Source organism: Erinaceus europaeus, chromosome 2, assembly GCF_950295315.1.
Source record: "Erinaceus europaeus chromosome 2, mEriEur2.1, whole genome shotgun sequence".
Classification (NCBI taxonomy): domain Eukaryota; kingdom Metazoa; phylum Chordata; class Mammalia; order Eulipotyphla; family Erinaceidae; genus Erinaceus; species Erinaceus europaeus.
Window position 1 is genome coordinate 2908415 of NC_080163.1, and position 16875 is coordinate 2925289.

The window sequence follows — 16875 nt, forward strand, 5'->3', positions numbered from 1 at the left end:
CCGTCTTTGTTGCGCATGCGCAGTCGAGCCTCCCCCCACACCACCTTTCCCGCGTCCGCGGCAGGCGCATGCGCTACAGCACTGTCTCCTTGGCTGCGGACTTCCAAGGGAAGAGGGCGGGGCGACCGCGAGACTCTAAGGAGGCGGGGCTCTCGCGCTCAGCGCGCCAACGGCTAGTGGCCTAACGTCCGCCGAAGCCACGCCCCACCCATGGCGGCTCCAGGTGGGCGGGGCTTGAGGGGGCGTGGGCTGGGAGCATCCAATCATCTGCGGAGAAGTGAAAAGGCGGGAAAAGAAGAACCCAGAGAAGGCGGAGGTGGAGGCGCCCGGAACCTGGAGAGGAGTGAGGGTGGGGGGGGCACGGGAGGAAGAGCAGGCCCCCAGAGTGGGGGTGAGTCAGCCAGCGGGTCCCCGACTCCAGCCCCACCATCCCCATTCCACGTCTTTAAAAGGGAAGACCCTGATTCTTTCTCAGAAGGTAGCTTAGTGCCCCAGGTGTGGCCTTATTCTGGGGGGGAACAACCTATTCCTGAGTCTGTCCCCCCCATCCAACCCCCCTCAGTCTTGAGATGCTTCAGAACTGGTGAAGATGGAACTGAAGTCCAAGGGGAAGGCCCCTTAGCCTACGAACATGAACCCCAACTCCCAAATTATGTATCCTGAACTGCCTGAGCTCTTCATGATGGGTGTTGTCACCCCCAAACCTAGGAGGGGTTCCTCTGGCACAGCTTCCCTCCGGGGTTCCCGTCTCCACATTGGCTCCCCCACTCCCTGAAATGCTCTCTCTCAGAGGGGAATCGGGATGTGACACCCTAACATCCCTGTCCTCACCATCCTCTTCTCCATGGATTGAGGTCTCCTCACCCTGCACCTCTATCTCTGACACCCCCTGCAGCCCTCCCACTCCTAGGACCCGTGTTACAGCTCTTATCCTATAAGCAAACTTCTGCGATTCTTAGGGGCTTGCACCCCAACTCACAGAACCCTCAGCAGCCCTTTTTTTTTTTTTGCCTCCAGGGTTATTGCTGGGGCTCAGTGCTTGCACCACGAATCCACTGCTCCTGGAGGCCATTTTTTCCCTTTTGTTACCCTGGTTGTTTTTATGGTTGTTGTGGTTATTATTATCATTGCCACTGATGTCATTGTTGTTGGATAGGACAGAGAGAAATGGAGAGAGGAGGGGAAGACAGCGAGGGGGAGAGAAAGACACCTGCAGACCTGCTTCACCGCCTGTGAAGCGACTCCCCTGCAGGTGGGGAGCCGGGGGCTCGAACTGGGATCTGGTCTTTGTGCTTTGCACCAGGTGCACTTAACCAGCTGTGCTACCACCTGACCCCCTGAACCCTCAGCAGCCCTTTCATCTGTACCCCCACTTCTGGGACTTCCCCTAGCAGCTCCCCCAAAAACCAGGCTCTTGAGAACACTGGCAGATCCTGACCACACAACCCTATCCCTCTCCCTCCACCCCCTGCTAGTGTCTCTGGCCTACACCCCCTAGTCCTAGGACCCCCAAAGCCACCTGGGTGCTAACATCCCTCTGTGGTCTTTGTCTTACAGCAACCAGGCTCCAGGGTGGGCCGGACACCCAGCTGACAGCACCCCTGCTCCTCAGGGTTCCTGGAAACTGAACAGCTGCCATGCACATCCCAGACAGCCTCCAGGACTTGGCTGACAACGAGGTCGTGCAGTTTCTGAAGAAACGCAAGACAGTCGGGCGGATCTTCTCAGGGGTGAGGCCTGCCTGTGGCCCCACTGTCCTCCCTGGGAGGGTGGGGTGGGGGGAGCACCTCTCACCTCTCAGAGAAGTAGGTGGGGAGTAAGGGGACACAGGGAAGAGGAAGTCAAAGGGGACTTCTAGCTGAAGCCCTGTTTCCTGAGCCCCTAATTACAGCCCCCAGCCTTCTGTGCACCTGGCTGGTCTCCCAGAAGGAACAGCCCTACTAAGTGAGTGGGTGCTGTGAGTCCATTTTTTCCACAGTCAAGTGCATGCTCCACATGTGTGAAGAAGCCATGGGCCCATCCCCAGCAGCCAAAAAAATACTGAACCCCGCATTTTAAAGATTTATTTATAAATGGAAGAGAGAGAGGAGGAGGAGAAGGAGAGAGAGAACCAGGTAATCACTCGGACACACGCGTGCAACACCAGGGCTCAGACTCAGGACCTCATGCTTGAAAAGCCAAAGTTGTATCCGTTGCATTGCCTCCTAAATGTGCATTGATGATTTATGTTACTTTTCCCCTATTGATAGAAACCTTGCACATGAGAGAAAAAATGACCATTACTGCATTTATGTATTTATTTTTGTCATCGCCAGGGCTTGACTGCTCCAGTCTGACTTTTGCAGGTAAAGACAGAGACAGAGAGAGAGAGGAAAAGACACCACAGCACTGAAGCTTCCTCCAGACCTGAGTCAGAAGCATAACAAAGCAGGTGGACTATCTACATGAGCTATTTTGTTGGTTCCAGCATTGCATTAAAACAAACAAACAAACAAACAAAAGTGTGCGCATCTGCTGAGCACACGTTATAATACACAAGTACCAGGGTTCAAGTCCCTGGTCCCCATCTGCAGTGAAAGCTTTGCTAGTGGTGAAGCAGTGTTGTAGGTATCTTTCTACCTCTCTCCCTCTCTGTCACCTCCTTCCCTCTCAATTTCTGGTTGTCTATATGCAGTAAATAAAGATAGTTAAAAAAAAAAAAGGTCAAATATCATTTTTTTAAAAAAGTGCCCTAGTTAAAGCCCCCAGTCCCCACCTCTAGGAGATAAGCTTCACAAGCAGTGAAGCAGTACTGTAGGTGTATATCCTTCTCTCTCTCCCTCTCTCTCTCCCCCCTTTCTCTTTTCAAAAGATTTTTCTTTATTTATTTATGAATGAGAAAGATAGGAGGAGAGACAGAAAGAACCAGACATCACTCGGGTACATGTACTGCTGGGGCTTGAACTCAGGACCTCATGCTTGAGAGTCCAGTGCTATACCCATTGCGCCACCCCCCAGACCACTATGTCCTTCTCTCTGTGTCTCTCTTTATCAAAAAGAAAAAGAAATGACCACAGAGAAGAAGAGAGTTCCAGTGATAATCCTGGTGGCAAAAAACAAGAACAAAAAAACCCAACTTTTGGCTTGAGCACTTATGAGATCAGCCTGTGTCTGTGTGACCTTGACCAAGGACTTTGGTTTCTCTGAACATCCACCACCACTGCCCTACCCCCAGTGTGACCAAAGAGGCCCCCAGATCCTGCTAATAGCAAGACCTTGTAGAAATGAAACATGATCACGCTTATAATGTGAAAAGCACGGGCCTGGTGAGTGGTAAGCTTCCCCAAGTGGCTGTGAGCACCCAGGCCTGTCGACTACTTGTGAGCAAAGCAGAGAAGTAGCATTCAGGCCCCTGGCTGATGGGGACTCATATCCATCCTCAGGCTCCCCCAGGGGAAGGGAAGAATTAGAACACGTTATGGTCATCTCTGAGGCTTCACCACTTCATAATGACTTTTTCAGATAAAGACTCTGGGCCTGGTTGAGTGCACACGTTACAGTGTGCAAGGACCCTGGTTCAGGCCTCCCACCTACAGGGAGAATTTTTTATTTTTTCCTCCAGGGTTACTGCTGGGCTCGGTGCCTGCACCACGAATCCACCGCTCCTGGAGGCCATTTTTTTCCCCCTTTTTGTTGCCCTTGTTGTAGCCTCGTTGTGGCTATTATTATTGCCATTGTTGATGTTGTTCATTGTTGGATAGGACAGAGAGAAATGGAGAGAGGAGGGGAAGACAGAGAGGGGGAGAGACAGACAGACACCTGCAGACCTGCTTCACCGCCTGTGAAGCGACTCCCCTGCAGGTGGGGAGCTGGGGGCTCGAACCGGGATCCTTACGTGGGTCCCTGAGCTTGGCGCCACGTGCGCTTAACCCACTGCGCCACCGCCCAACCCCCCGGGGAGAGAATTTAACAGCACTGAAGCAGGTCTGCATGTATCTGTCTCCCTCTCTATCATCACCTCGCTTCTTCTCAATTTCTGTCTCTATCCAAAATAAGTAAGTAAATAGAGACAAAAGGGGAGAGAGAGAGAGACTACAGTACCGAAGCTTCCTTCAGTGCAGGGAGGCCTGAGTCGCACACATAGCAAAGCAGCACGCTATCCGGGTGAGCTATTTCACCAGCCCCAGAACACATTTTTAAAGTGATTTTGTTTGTTAGTGATGGAATGGTGATCCAGGAGATGGTGCAGTGGATAAGATATTGGACTCTCAAGCATGAAGTCCTAAGTTCAGTCCCCGGCAGCACATGTACCAGAGTGATGTCTGATTCCTTCTCTCTCTCCACCTACCTTTCTTGTTAATAAATAAATAAAATATTTTTTAAAAAATGATGGAATGGAGAGAGAACTAGAGCACCACTCTGGTACATGTGATGCCAGGGATTGAACTTGGGACCTCTCACTTGAGGGTCCAAAATTTTACCCACTGTATCACAAACCTCCCCCCCCCCAGGCTTTTGGAAGACTACTTTTGGGAGTTGGGTGGTAGCACAGCTGGTTAAGCGCAAGGACTGCCATAAGGATCCCAAGTCCCCGGCTCCCCACCTGCAGGGGAGTCCCTTCACAGGCGGTGAAGCAGGTCTGCAGGTGTCTATCTTTCTCTCCCCCTCTCTGTCTTCCCCTCCTCTCTCCATTTCTCTCTGTCCTATCCAACAACATCAATAACAACCACAATGTTAACTACAACAACAACAACAACAACAAAAGACTACTTTTATGCAAACCACTGTGTTACCTCTCTGGCCATTTAGCAATTCTTTCTTTTTCTGAATTGTTTAAAATTATCTTTTTTTTTTTTTATTAGATAGAGACAGCCAGAAATCAGAGGGAAGAGGAAGATAGACAGGGAGAGAGACAGAGAGTCACTTGCAACCCTGCTTCACTACTTGCAAAGCTTTCCCCCTGCAGGTGGAGACTGAAGGCTCAATCCTGGTTCCTCGTGCATTGTAACATGTGCTCAACCAGGTGCGCCAACACCTGGCCCCTCTTTTTTTTTCTTTTCTTCTCTCTCTCTCCCTCTCTCTCTCTCTCTTTTTTTTTTTTCCCTCCAGGGTTATTGCTGGGCTCGGTGCCTGCACCATGAATCCACCGCTGCTGGAGGCCATTTTTTCCCCCTTTTGTTGTCCTTGTTGCTGTAGCCTTGTTGTGGTTATTATTATTGCCATTGTTGATGTCGTTCATTGCTGGACAGGACAGAGAGAAATGGAGAGAGGAGAGGAAGACAGAGAGGGGGAGAGAAAGACAGACACCTGCAGACCTGCTTCACCGCCTGTGAAGCGACTCCCCTGCAGGTGGGGAGCCGGGGTCTCGAACCAGGATCTTTACGCCGGTCCTTGCGCTTTGTGCCACATGCGCTTAACCCACTGCGCCATCGCCCGAACCCCTCTCTCTCTCTTTTTAAATATACCAGAGCCTACATGCTCAGCTCTGTCTTATGGTGGTGCTAGGGATTGAACCTGGGGACTCAGGCCTCAGGCATGAAAGTCTTTTTGTATAACCATTGTGCTGTCTCCCCATCTAGAAGAGCTTTTTAAAAAATATATATTTACTTTATTACGTATGAGAAAGAGAATTAATTCCATGTGAGATGAGAGAGAGAGGGAGAGGGAGAGGGAGAGGGAGAGGGAGAGGGAGAGAGGAACCAGAGTGTCACTGTGTTCCATGCAACTCCAGGGGTGGAACCAGACATCTCAGGCCTCCTAGAGCTGAGCTATTTTCCTAGCCTGGGAATAAGGACATCTACATCCCTCTGCCAGGTCCCGTGCTGGTCAATGCAACACTGTGGCTTAGGCACCCTTTCCCATTTGTGACCCCCCCCCCCCAGGGGTAAACTGAGGCTTGCAGAGGCTGCAGGACTTCTCAAGGACACGACCTGGCCTGCAGGAGTCTGAATGGGAGCCTGCTTTGGACAGGCAGACGGCCAGGAGTCCAGACCCAGCTGGTGCGGCTGTGTGGGCAGGCAAAGGGCAGGCCCAGACGTTTTGGTCATGGACTTTGCCCGCTGCCTGCATCCTCCTGCCCTTCCACCGGCCCTGTCTTCCTCGGCCCTCCTGGCCCAGCTCCTCGGCAGGGAGTCTCTGGGCAGCTGGTGTTCGCCGCCTGCCAGCTGATGCCTTAACTGATGAGTCTTTGCTCCCTCCCTGGGGCCAGGCCAGAGAAGGCGTGGAAGCAGGTGGGTCTCCCTCCACCCGCAGCCCCCTCTCTGCTCAGTGCCCTCGGGAGGGAGGACAGCTGGCTCCAAAGGGCCCGTGAGGATGAGCACAAGGGCGAGTCCCCCGGCCCCCGCACAGCCAAGAGACAGCTTGGGAAACTGAGTCCAAGTGAGGCACAGGGATGGCCAGCAGCCACACAGCTGGTGGAGGCCGTGGCATCTGGCTCTTCCCACTCCCTGGGGATGGTGTCCATTCATCACCGCCACGCAGAAATGAATGAGCCCCCTGCCACAGCGTGGGGCTCCTGGGAGGCAGTACAGGTGAACGGAGTGGGAGCTGGGAGTGATGGATGGGCCTTTCTGCTTGCCCTTGACCCAGCTCTGCCTCCCAACAGCCACCCCAGACCAGACACTCCCTACTCCTCCCTGGCGTCCGTGCCTCCAATCTTAAACCAGGCTGGACGTAGTGAGCAGCTCTGCTCAACACGGGCTGCGAGTGGGGCTCACTATAACTGTGGTTTAAAACATTTATCTTCTGAGGTCACAAGACAGTTCACCCAAATTCTGCCCCAGAACCACATGGCAGGTGGAAAAGCTCTGGAGAAAACTCAGATGCTATGGTGTTTCTCTCTGTTTCCCCCCCCACCCCAAAATAAATAAACAAAAAAGGAGAGATGTGAAATGGCCCAGGAGGTGGCTGGCACAGTGGACAAAGTATTCTATTTGGAAGCAGGACGTTCTAAGCTCAATCCTTGGCAACTCGTGTGTCAGTGATGTCCTGGTGTCTGCCTGTCTCTCTCTCACTCTCATAAATAAATACATTATTTTTTCATATTTAACAGTTTATTGGAGATAGAGAAATTGAAAGGGGAAGGGGAGACAAAGAGGGAGAGATAAGAGAGGCCTGCAGCACTGCTCTGCCACTCATGAAACTTCCCCCCCAGTGGGTGGGGACCAGGGGCTTGAACCCAAGTCCTTGCACATTGTGATGCTGTGGCTCCCTATTGCCCTTCAGACAACATTCCTCTCCCATGGTTTTTCTCTCCCAGCAGAGCTCCCCAAAGGGCGTCCCCCACATGGAAAGCCTTCCTGGACCCACCCCACAGACACCTCTGCTTCGTCCACATCTGGTGGGGGCCCTGCCTCTCACTGCATTTGTTACCGTCTGCAAGAAATTATGAGTCTGAGGGGCCTGGGGGGCTGAGCAGGCTGAATGCACAACTTCCTGTGCACAAGGCGCGGGCTCCAGCCCTGGCTCCATGAGCAGCACGGATGGAGTTCACAGATGGTGGAGGAGGGCTCTACTCTCTCTCCTTCCCTCTCTCTCTCTCTGGTTATCACCAAGGCTTCACTGCTCCAGAATGACTTTTCCAGACAGACAGATGCAACGAGGCAGAGGGAGTGAGAGAGAGAGAGAGAGAGAGAGAAAGGGACCAGGTGGTGCACCTGGCTAAGTGCACCTATTACCAAGCACAATGATCCAGGTTCAAGCCCCTGATCCCCACCTGCAGCGGGAAAGTTTCACCAGTGGTGAAGCAGGGCTGCAGATGTCTCTCTCCCTATCCCCCTCCCCCATGTCTTCCTGTTCTATCAAATAAAATAATTAAAGGGAGACAGAGCTACCTCACCACAGCACCAAAGCTTTCTCCAGTGTAGCGGCGGCCGGGCTCATACCTAGATGGTGCACATAGCAGAGCAGCGCATCATTCAGGTGTCCTTGTTTGAGCGCCAGTTACCATGTAAGGACTCAGTTCAAGGCACAGCTCCCCATCTACACAGGGGAAACTTCACAAGCCGGGAAGCAGGTCTGAGGATGTCTCTCTCTCTCTCTCCCGCTCTGTCTCCCCCTCCTCTTGATTTCTTTCTGCCCTATCAAATAAAATAAGCTAAACAACAATACAATGACAGAGGGCAGCAAGGTCTCTTATCGTGGAGGGCAGGGGCTGGAGTGCCAGGGGTGCAGGGGTGCTGGGGGTCGGGGCTGCTGCTCCGCTCCGAGACACGGAGACATCCTCCCCCTCACCCCCCGCCCCTCCCCGCCGGCGCAGGTCTTCTCCCTCGTCATCTTCTCCACCCTGCTGACCGACGGCTTCCAGAACCAGACAGATTCGGCGCAGCTGCACTGCGTGCTGGGCGGCGGCCTGGCGACGTGTCGTTTCGCGGTGGGCGCTGGCGTGCTGGCCTTCCTGTGCTGCCTGCTCTTCCTGCTGCTGGACGCGCGCTGGGGCCGCGCCGCCCGCCTCAAGCCGGGCCTGCAGCTGCTGGACCTTGGGGTGGCCGGTGAGCCCCGCCGCCCAGCTGCTGAGCCTGGGGAGGTGGCCCCTAGACTTACCACTGGGACCCCACTGCCCCCTAATCTTTTTTTTTTTAATCAGAGTTCTTAGTTTTATTAAGATTATTTTTATTAGTGATTTAACATTGTTTTACACAATTATGAGATAACAGGCATAATCTATTTCGCACAGTTCCCACCACCAGAGTTCTGTGTCGTATTGTGTCCACTGGAAACTCCAGTGGGAAATGCATTCCTCCATGCTCTCACGTGGTGCGGGGCGCCGGGGCGTCGGGGCGCCGGGACACCGGGTGGGGATAGAACTCAGGGCCTCCTGCAGTGCAAGGCAGGTCCGTCACCTGCGTCACCACCTTCCTGGCTACACTTTTTGTTTCTGTTTTGCCACCAGGTTATCGCTGAGGCTGGTGCCTGCATAGTGACTACATGGCTCCTGCTTGTCTTTTTTTTTTTTTATTATTATTATTTTTATAGGACAGAGGAATTGAGAGGGGAGGGAGAAATAGAGAGAGACATCTGCAGTAATTGCTTCACCGCTCCTGAAGCTTCACCCCTGCAGGTGGGGAGCATTTTTTAAAAATATCTATTTATTTGCTTATTCCCTTTTGTTGCCCTTGTTGTTTTATTGTTGTAGTTATTATTGTTGTCGTGGTTGTTGGATAGGAAAGAGAGCAATGGAGAGAGGAGGGGAAGACAGGGAGGGGGAGAGAAAGACACCTGCAAATCTGCTTCACCGCTTGTGAAGCGACTCCCCTGTAGGTAGGGAGCCGGTGGCTTGAACTGGGATCTTTAAAGCCGGTCCTTGCACTTTGCGCCACATTCATTTAACCCGCTGTGCCCGACTCCCACATTTTTAAAAATGTATTATTTGCTTTCTTGTTTCTGGGGCCTCATTGCTGAGCTGACTTTCTCAGCTGGGGGGGTGGGGAGGGCAGGGGAGACAGCATAATTGTTCTGCAAGCCTCTCATGCCTGAGACTGAGGTCCCAGGTTCAATCTCCAGCACCACCATCAATCAGAACTAAGCAGGGCTCTGGCCTTTATCTCTCTGTTTGTACCTTTCTCGTTAAAATAAATAAATAAATAATGTATTTTTTTAAAAGATGGAGGGTAGAGAGAGAAGCAGACACGCACACACACAGAAACAGAGAGAGAGAGAGATCACCAATGCTTCCTTCAATGCAGTGAAGACGCCAGGCTTGAACCTGGATTGAGCACATGGCAAAGCAGATGGACTACTCAAGTGAGCTGTCTTGCCAGTCCTATAACATTTAATTTATAAAGGACACATTTATTTATTGACACGAGGGGAAAGATGAGGGCATCATCCTGGCATATGTGATGCTGGGGACCCAGCTTGGGACCTCATGCTTTGAAGTCCAAGGCTCTAACCACTGCACCACCTCCCGGGCGGATAATATATAATATATAATATGTAATATATATTTATCCCAAAGCACTACTCAGCTCTGGCTGGTGGTGGTGCTGGGGATTGAACCTGGGACCTCAGAGCCTTAGGCAGGAAAGTCTCTTGCAGAACCACTATGCTGTCTTTCCAGTCCCCAGGCCTCAAATTCCAATGGATTCAGATGTCCACAGCCCTGTGTGGGTGGTGCCCCCATCTTGGGCCACACAACCCCTGTATTTCGTGAGGGAGGGTGGGGTAGGGACCCCTGACAGCCCTCAGTCTCGCTCCCGTCTGTGACCCCTCAGTGCTCTGGACAGCCGTCTGGTTTGGGGGCTTCTGTTTCCTGGTGAGCCAGTGGCAGCATTCACCCAAACAGTTCACCCTGGGGAGCAGCTCCGCCAAGGCCGCCATCGCCTTCACCTTCTTCTCCGTCTTCTCCTGGGTGAGGATCCCTCCACAGTGCATGGGAGAGTGCCCTGGAGCTTTCCTGAAGGGGGGCCTCAGGCCAGGGGTAGAGGGACAGGGGAGAGTCCTCCGGGCCCGGGGCCCCTGAAGGTCCCTTTCTTGACTCCGGTGGGCAGAAAGAGCAGCAGGCGTCCCTGGGGTGGCAGGAGAACTCAGCAGGAGGCCTCACTACGTGGGGGAAGCTTCAGTGCTGTGTCTCTCCCTGTCTTTTTCTTTTCTTTTTCCTCCTTTTGTTTCTATTTATTTATGTTTTTTTTAGTGCTACCATAGTTATCACTGGGGCAAAATAAGAGACAGAGAAATCTGAGAGGGGAAGGGGAGATAGAGAGATACAAAGGAGTGAGAAGGGCGGAGGGCAGACAGCATAATGGCTATGCAGACAGACTCTCATGCCTGAGGCTCCAAAGTCCCAGGTTCAATCCCCCTGCACCACCATAAGCCAGAGCTGAGCAGTGCTCTGGTAAAAATAAATAAATAAATAAATAAATAAATTTTTAAAAAGGAGTGAGAAGGAGAGACGCCTGCATCCTGGCTTTCTCTATTTGTGTAACTTGTCCGCACCTGCAGCTGGGGACTGGGTCCTTGCTCATGGGAATGTGCACACTCTACTAGGTGCACCATCTCTCTCGGTCTGAAAAAGTCATCCCAGAGCAGTGAAGCCCCAACAGTGACAGCAGAAAAAGGAAAGAAAGAAGGGAGAAGCAGGGGAGTCCGGCGGTGGCGCGGCGGGTTAAGCGCACGCGGTGCAAAGCGCCAGGACCAGCATAAGGATCCCGGTTCGAGCCCCTGGCTCCCCGCCTGCAGGGGAGACGCTTCCCAGGCGGTGAAGCAGGTCTGCAGGTGTCTATCTTTCTCTCCCCCTCTCTGTCTTCCCCTCCTCTCTCCATGTCTCTGTGTCCTACCCAACAACAACGACATCAATAACAACAATGACTCTAACAATAAAACAACACAAGCAACAAAAGGAAATACATAAATATTTTTTAAAAAGAATAAAGAAAGAGGAAGGAAGCAAGGAAGGAAATGAAGGAAGGAAGGAAGGAAGGAAGGAAGGAAGGAAGAAAGGCAGAAAGATAGATAAAGGGAGCCGGTAGTAGCACAGCTGGTTGAGCGTGCATATTATAATGAGCGAGGACCCAGGTTCGAGCCCCCAGTCCTCATGTGGAAGCTTTGCAAGTGGTGAAGCAGAGCTACAGGTGGCTCTCTGTCTCTCTCCCATTCTCTCTCCCCCTACCCTCTTGCTTTCTGTCTATCAAATAAATAAAGCTACATATTTTTTTAAAAGAGAGAAAGAAAGGAAGGGTGGAAGGGAGAAAGGGGAAGGGATCTTTTTTTTTTTTTTTTATCTTTTTTTTAATGTTTATTTGTTTCCCTTTTGTTGCCCTTGTTTTTGTTTTTATTGTTGTTGTAATTGCTGTCATTGTTAGCTAGGACAGAGAGAAATGGAGAGAGGAGGGGAAGACAGAGAGGGGGAGAGAGAGACAGACACCTGCAGACCTGCTTCACCGCCTGTGAAGCAACGCCCCTGCAAGTGGGGAGCCGGGGGCTCGAACCGGGATCCTCACACCAGTCCTTGCACTTCACACCACATGCGCTTAACCCACTGCACTACCGCCCGACTCCCTGGGAAAGGAATCTTTACACGGGTGAAGCCCACCCTCAGGACCCATCCTTTGCCCCCTGTCCTCCTCTGTCCTGCTGAGCCAACCCTCCTCTCTTCTCTGCCCACAGATGTTCCAGGCCTACCTGGCCTTCCAGGACCTCCGCAGCAAGGACCCGGTCCCCTACAAGCGCTCCCTGGACGAGGGGGGCGTGATACTGACCAGCCTGTCACCACCTTCAGCCGCCAGCCCCATCCACACACCCACCCCTGGTCCCACCAGCCTGACCTACTCCACCTCCTCTCTATCCCCCCATTTGACCAACCCCAAGGGCCCCCGCCTGGTCATGATGCCTGACGACAACTGAGCAACCGCCTCCAGGCCAGTAAACATGTCTCCCCCTGCTCCTGCCCGAGTCTGTCCTCTCTGGGTCCCAGACACCCTCCACCCGAACCTTCACACCAGCCTGGGTGGCAAGAGAGCCAACCAGTTGTCTCACCGCCGGTCGAACCTCTGCCTGGAGGCTGGAGTTCCTTCATTCTAATCTTCAAGTCTTCTGCCCCCCAAGGAGCCAGGAGCTGGATTGGTGGTGGGGGTGGGGGGCAGTGAAGGCGTGGAAGGCCCCCATAGCTGCCCCTCTCCAGACCCACATTCCTCCCTGTTGCTTCAAGAGGGCGAGGCCAGAAGGATTGGAGGCCCCGAGCTGTCCTCCCGTGTCCAGACTGGGTGTTGGCAGATGGGCTGCTGGAGTGACGTTTGCCCCCACTTCTCCCTCTCTGGGACCCTACTCCCCCAGGGCTACCCTGGACAGCCTGTTCCAGGTCACCTGCAGTGGCCAGGAGTCTCTGTAAGGGGGTCGGTCCCATCTCCCCACCAAGTCTGGGACTCTACCTGGAAGCCACCGTGTCAGCGGCAGCATGGAGGTGGTGGCTGTCTGTGTTGGACACTGCTTCCAGGCCTGCCTCACTCCTGGGCTTTGGGGGTTGTGAGGAGGGTGGGTTCAACAAGACCCCTAGTAAACCATGAGAGAACATGCTTCCTCTGGGGAGGGGGGGAGAGTGGGAGGGAGAGGGAGAGGGAGAGCCTGAGGACAGACATAGTGCGGACTAGACGCTCCTGCCTGAAACTCCAAGCGCCCAGGTTTAATCCCCAGCATCACCCTAAGCCAGAGCTGAGCAGTGCTCTGGTCTCTAATCTCTGTCTCAGAAAAGACTTTTTTTTTTCTTTTTGGCCACCAGGATTATTGTTGGGCTCAGTGCCAGCACTAGGAATCCACCCTCCTGGAGGTCACTTTTTCCTTTTTTTTTTTTTTTCTATTTTATTGGATAGGACAGAAATTGAGAGAAGAGAGGGCGATAGAAATGAGAAACAGGGCTGGGGAAGATGCATAATGATTACAAAAACAACTTTCATGCCTGAGGTTCTGAGGTCCCAGGTTCAATCCCCAGCACCACCGTAGGTCAGAGTTGGCAGGGGGACGGGGAAAGGAGACAGACAGACACCTGCAGCCCTGCAGTGGGAAGCTCCCCCACTGCAGGCTCCTGGAGCACAGGAAAGAACACGTGCACTCAACCAGGTACCCCACCGCCCACCCCTCTATAATTACTTCCCCCCTCCATTATTATTATTACTATTATTTATTTGCCAGGGCTATTGCTGGGGCTCAATGCCGGTCCTATCAACCCTCTACTCCCAGCCACCATTTTTTCCTTTTTTTTTTTTTCCTTTATTTTATTTAGGTAGGATAGATAGAAATTGAGAGAGGAGGGGGAGATAGAGAGGGAGAGAAGAAGAGAAACACCTGCAGACCTGATTCACAGCTGGTGAAGCTTCCCCCTTGCAAGTGAGGACCGGGGCCCAACCAGGGCTCTTGTGGTAGTATGTGTGTGCTTAATTGCATGCAACACCCCTCACCCACTCCCCACCCCAGAATACAGCTCAATAAGAGTGCTCACTACCACTTACAAACACCCAGGTTCAAGCCCACGGCCCCACATGGAGACCCTCCTCTGTCTCCCTCTTGAGTACACAGATAAATTCTCTGGCGCTGGCAGGCGCTCTGTGGTTCTGTAGAGGTACAGGGCCTGGGGCTCACCCCCTCCACTACCAAGTTGAAAAAAAAAAATAAAAGGAAAAAGAAGAGGAGCAGAAGGTAGATAGCATAATGGTTATGCAAAGACACTTTGCATGCCTGAGGCTCCAAAGTCCCAGGTTCAAGCCCTCAAACCACTAAAAGCCAGAGCTGAGCAGGGATCTGGTTAAAAAAAAAAGAAAATGGGGGCTGGGCGGTAGCACAGTGGGTTAAGTGCACATGGCGCAAAGCGTAAGGTTCAGCATAAGGATTCGGGTTAGAGCTCCCGGCTCCCCACCTGGGGGGGGGGAGGGAGTCGATTCACAAGGGGTGAAGCAGGTCTGCAGGTGTCTGTCTTTCTCTCCCCCTTTCTGTCTTCCCCTCCTCTCTCCATGTCTCTCTGTCCTATCCGACAACAACAAGGGCAACAAAATGGGAAAAATGGCCTCCAGGAGCAGTGGATTCGTAGGGCAGACACCAAGTGCTCACTCAGTGGTAACCCTGGAGGGAAAAAAAAAAGAAAAGGAAAAAGAAATAAAGAGAAAGAGAGAAGGCGGGAGGTCGGGAGGGGAAGCCAGTGAAATAACTCACTTGGTAGTGTGCTGCTTAACCATGTACAAGACTGAGACTTGAGCCTAACTCTCACAGCATTGAAGGAAGCTTTGGTGCTGTGTTTTCTCTCTCTCTCTCTCTCTGCCTCTCTGTCACTATGATTAAAAAAAAAAAAGAAAAGGCAGAGGCAGTTGAAAACCCCCATAGTGGTGCCTAAGCACACCAGCTCCTAGGCTGGAACCTCAGGGCTTGAGTCCAGTTTCACCCATTGTGGGCAGATTATGTTCATTCTCTATTTTAGGAAATAGGGGCTCGGAGATAGTACACCTGATTGAGCACACACATTACAGTGTGTAAGGGCCCGGGTTCAAGTCTCCAGTCCCCATCTGCAGGGGGGAATCTTCCTATGTGGTGAAGCAGTGTTGCAGATATCTCTCAATTTCTCTGTCTCTATCTAAAATAGATAAAGTAATAAGGCCAGGCGGTGGTGCACCTGGTTAAGTGTTCACATTACAGTGAACAGGGACCCGGGTTCAAGCCCTGGACCCCACCTGCAGGGGGAAAGCTTCACAAGTGGTGAAGCAGGGCTGCAGGTGTCTGTCTCTCTTCCTGTCTTATCTCCCCCTCCCCTCTCAATTTCTGTCTCCATCCAATAATAAATAAAAAATATTAAAATAAAAAATATATATATTTTTTTTTCCCTCAGGCTACTGCTTAAAAAAAATAAAATATATTAAGAGAGGGACTGGGTGGCAGTGCACCTGGTTGAGTGCATGTTACAGTGCGCAAGGACCCAGGTTCAAGCCCCTGGTCCCCCCCTGCATGGGGAAAGCTTTCCGAGTGGTGAAGCAAGGCTGCAGGGGTCTCTCTGTCTCTCTTCCTATCACCCCCTTCCCTCTCAATTTCTGGTTGTCTCTATCCAATAAGGAAAAGTATATATATATATATACATGGAGAGAGAGAGAGAGAGGGAGGTGGAGGGAGAGAGAGATAGAGAGAATGGGGCCTGGGAGGTGGTGCAGTGGATGAAGCATTGGAATTTCAAGCAGAAGGTCCTCATTTCAGTCTTGAGTCTTATATGCCAGAGTGAAGCTCCAATTCTAGTTCTCTCCCTTTCCCTCCCCTTCTCTCTCATTAACAAATAAATTGACTTTTAAAAGAAAGGAGAGACCCCCACAGCACTGCTCAACTATCCACAGAGCCCCCATAGTGCCGTCTGCCGGGCCCCTGTGTGGTTATTGGGACTCAAACCCAGGGCTTCACGCACAGCAGGGTGTGTACTTTGCTGGGGGCATCACCCCCTCCCCCAGCCCACGCCCTTCACATTCCTTTGAGCTCCGCAGAACCAAGAGCACCCACTGGTAATAAGCAGTGACACCAGGGAATGTGGTGAAAAGCTGACGTTCCCTCTGTTCAGCCCCAGCCACCGGCTGCCGCCCAGAAATGAGGACCCCAAATTGTCAGGCTGACAGATTCTGTTTCACAGGAAGCCAGAATCCCAGATTTCAATGTGGAAATCTGTTTTTCAAAGACTGACAACTGATTCTTTTCTTTCTAAAAAAGAAAACAGTTCATTTGTTCAACAAAATGCAGCAGCATTGGCGGGGGTGTGGGGGATCAGGGGTAGGGCGGCAGTCATCTGGGGTTCTGGAAGGCCCCCTGCAACCTGAGACGTGCAAGGGAAGTCTGGTGCCAAGACTAGGAGAATCATCAGAGTTTAAACAATATTAATTTCAGGCTGGAGAGAGCATAATGGTGATGCAAAGACTCATGCCTAAGGCTCTTGAGGTCCCAAGTTCAGTCCCCAGCACCACCATCAGCCAGAGCTGAACAGTGCTCTCTCTGGTCTTTCTTTCTGTATCTGTTTCTCTCATTAATATATATGTTATTTTTCTTCTTTCTTTCTTTCTTCCTTTATTTATTTTGCCTCCAGGGTTACCACTGGGACTCCATGAATCCACTATGAATCCACTATTCCTGGTGGCCATTTTTTTCACGTTATTGGACAGGACAGAGAGAAATTGAGAGAGGAAGGGGAGATAGAGAGGGAGAGAGAAAGACACCTGCAGCCCTGCTCCACTGCTCTGAAGTGGACCCACTGCAGGTGGAGAGCAGGGGCTTGAACCCAGGTCCTTGCACTTAGTACTATGTGCACTTAACTGGGTGTGCTACCACCCAGCCCCCAATAAAAATATCTTTTAAAAATGTATTACTGGGGGAAAAGAGAAAGCAGGGCACCACTTTGGTAAGTGTAATGCCCGGACTCAAACTAGGAAGCCCCAGGCAGACAAGTCCCGTGTT

General features: G+C 52.0%; 1 protein-coding gene across 2 annotated transcripts; it reads left to right on the forward strand.

Moving 5' to 3' along the window:
- The first annotated feature begins 328 nt into the window (after nt 1–328).
- SYNGR4 (synaptogyrin 4) lies at nt 329–12355 on the forward strand. 2 transcript variants are annotated; one of them, XM_060173680.1, is made up of 5 exons: nt 329–391; nt 1558–1730; nt 8237–8468; nt 10191–10327; nt 12082–12355. In XM_060173680.1, exons 2-5 carry the CDS (start codon nt 1638–1640, stop codon nt 12316–12318), a joined length of 699 nt encoding a protein of 232 aa, XP_060029663.1. In that variant the 5' UTR covers nt 329–391; nt 1558–1637; the 3' UTR covers nt 12319–12355. The 2 variants fall into 2 exon arrangements, with proteins under 2 accessions (XP_060029663.1, XP_007536321.1); XM_007536259.2 differs by having other exon boundaries at nt 343–478.
- Nucleotides 12356–16875: the final 4520 nt, after the last annotated feature.

Bases quoted from the DNA above. Each gene is read 5' to 3' on its own strand.
- SYNGR4 (XM_060173680.1), top strand. From the start codon at position 1,638: ATGCACATCCCAGACAGCCTCCAGGACTTGGCTGACAACGAGGTCGTG. The intron at 1,731-8,236 runs GTGAGGCCTGCC...CCGCCGGCGCAG, and splicing joins TCGGGCGGATCTTCTCAGGG to GTCTTCTCCCTCGTCATCTT. The intron at 10,328-12,081 runs GTGAGGATCCCT...CTCTGCCCACAG, and splicing joins TCTTCTCCGTCTTCTCCTGG to ATGTTCCAGGCCTACCTGGC.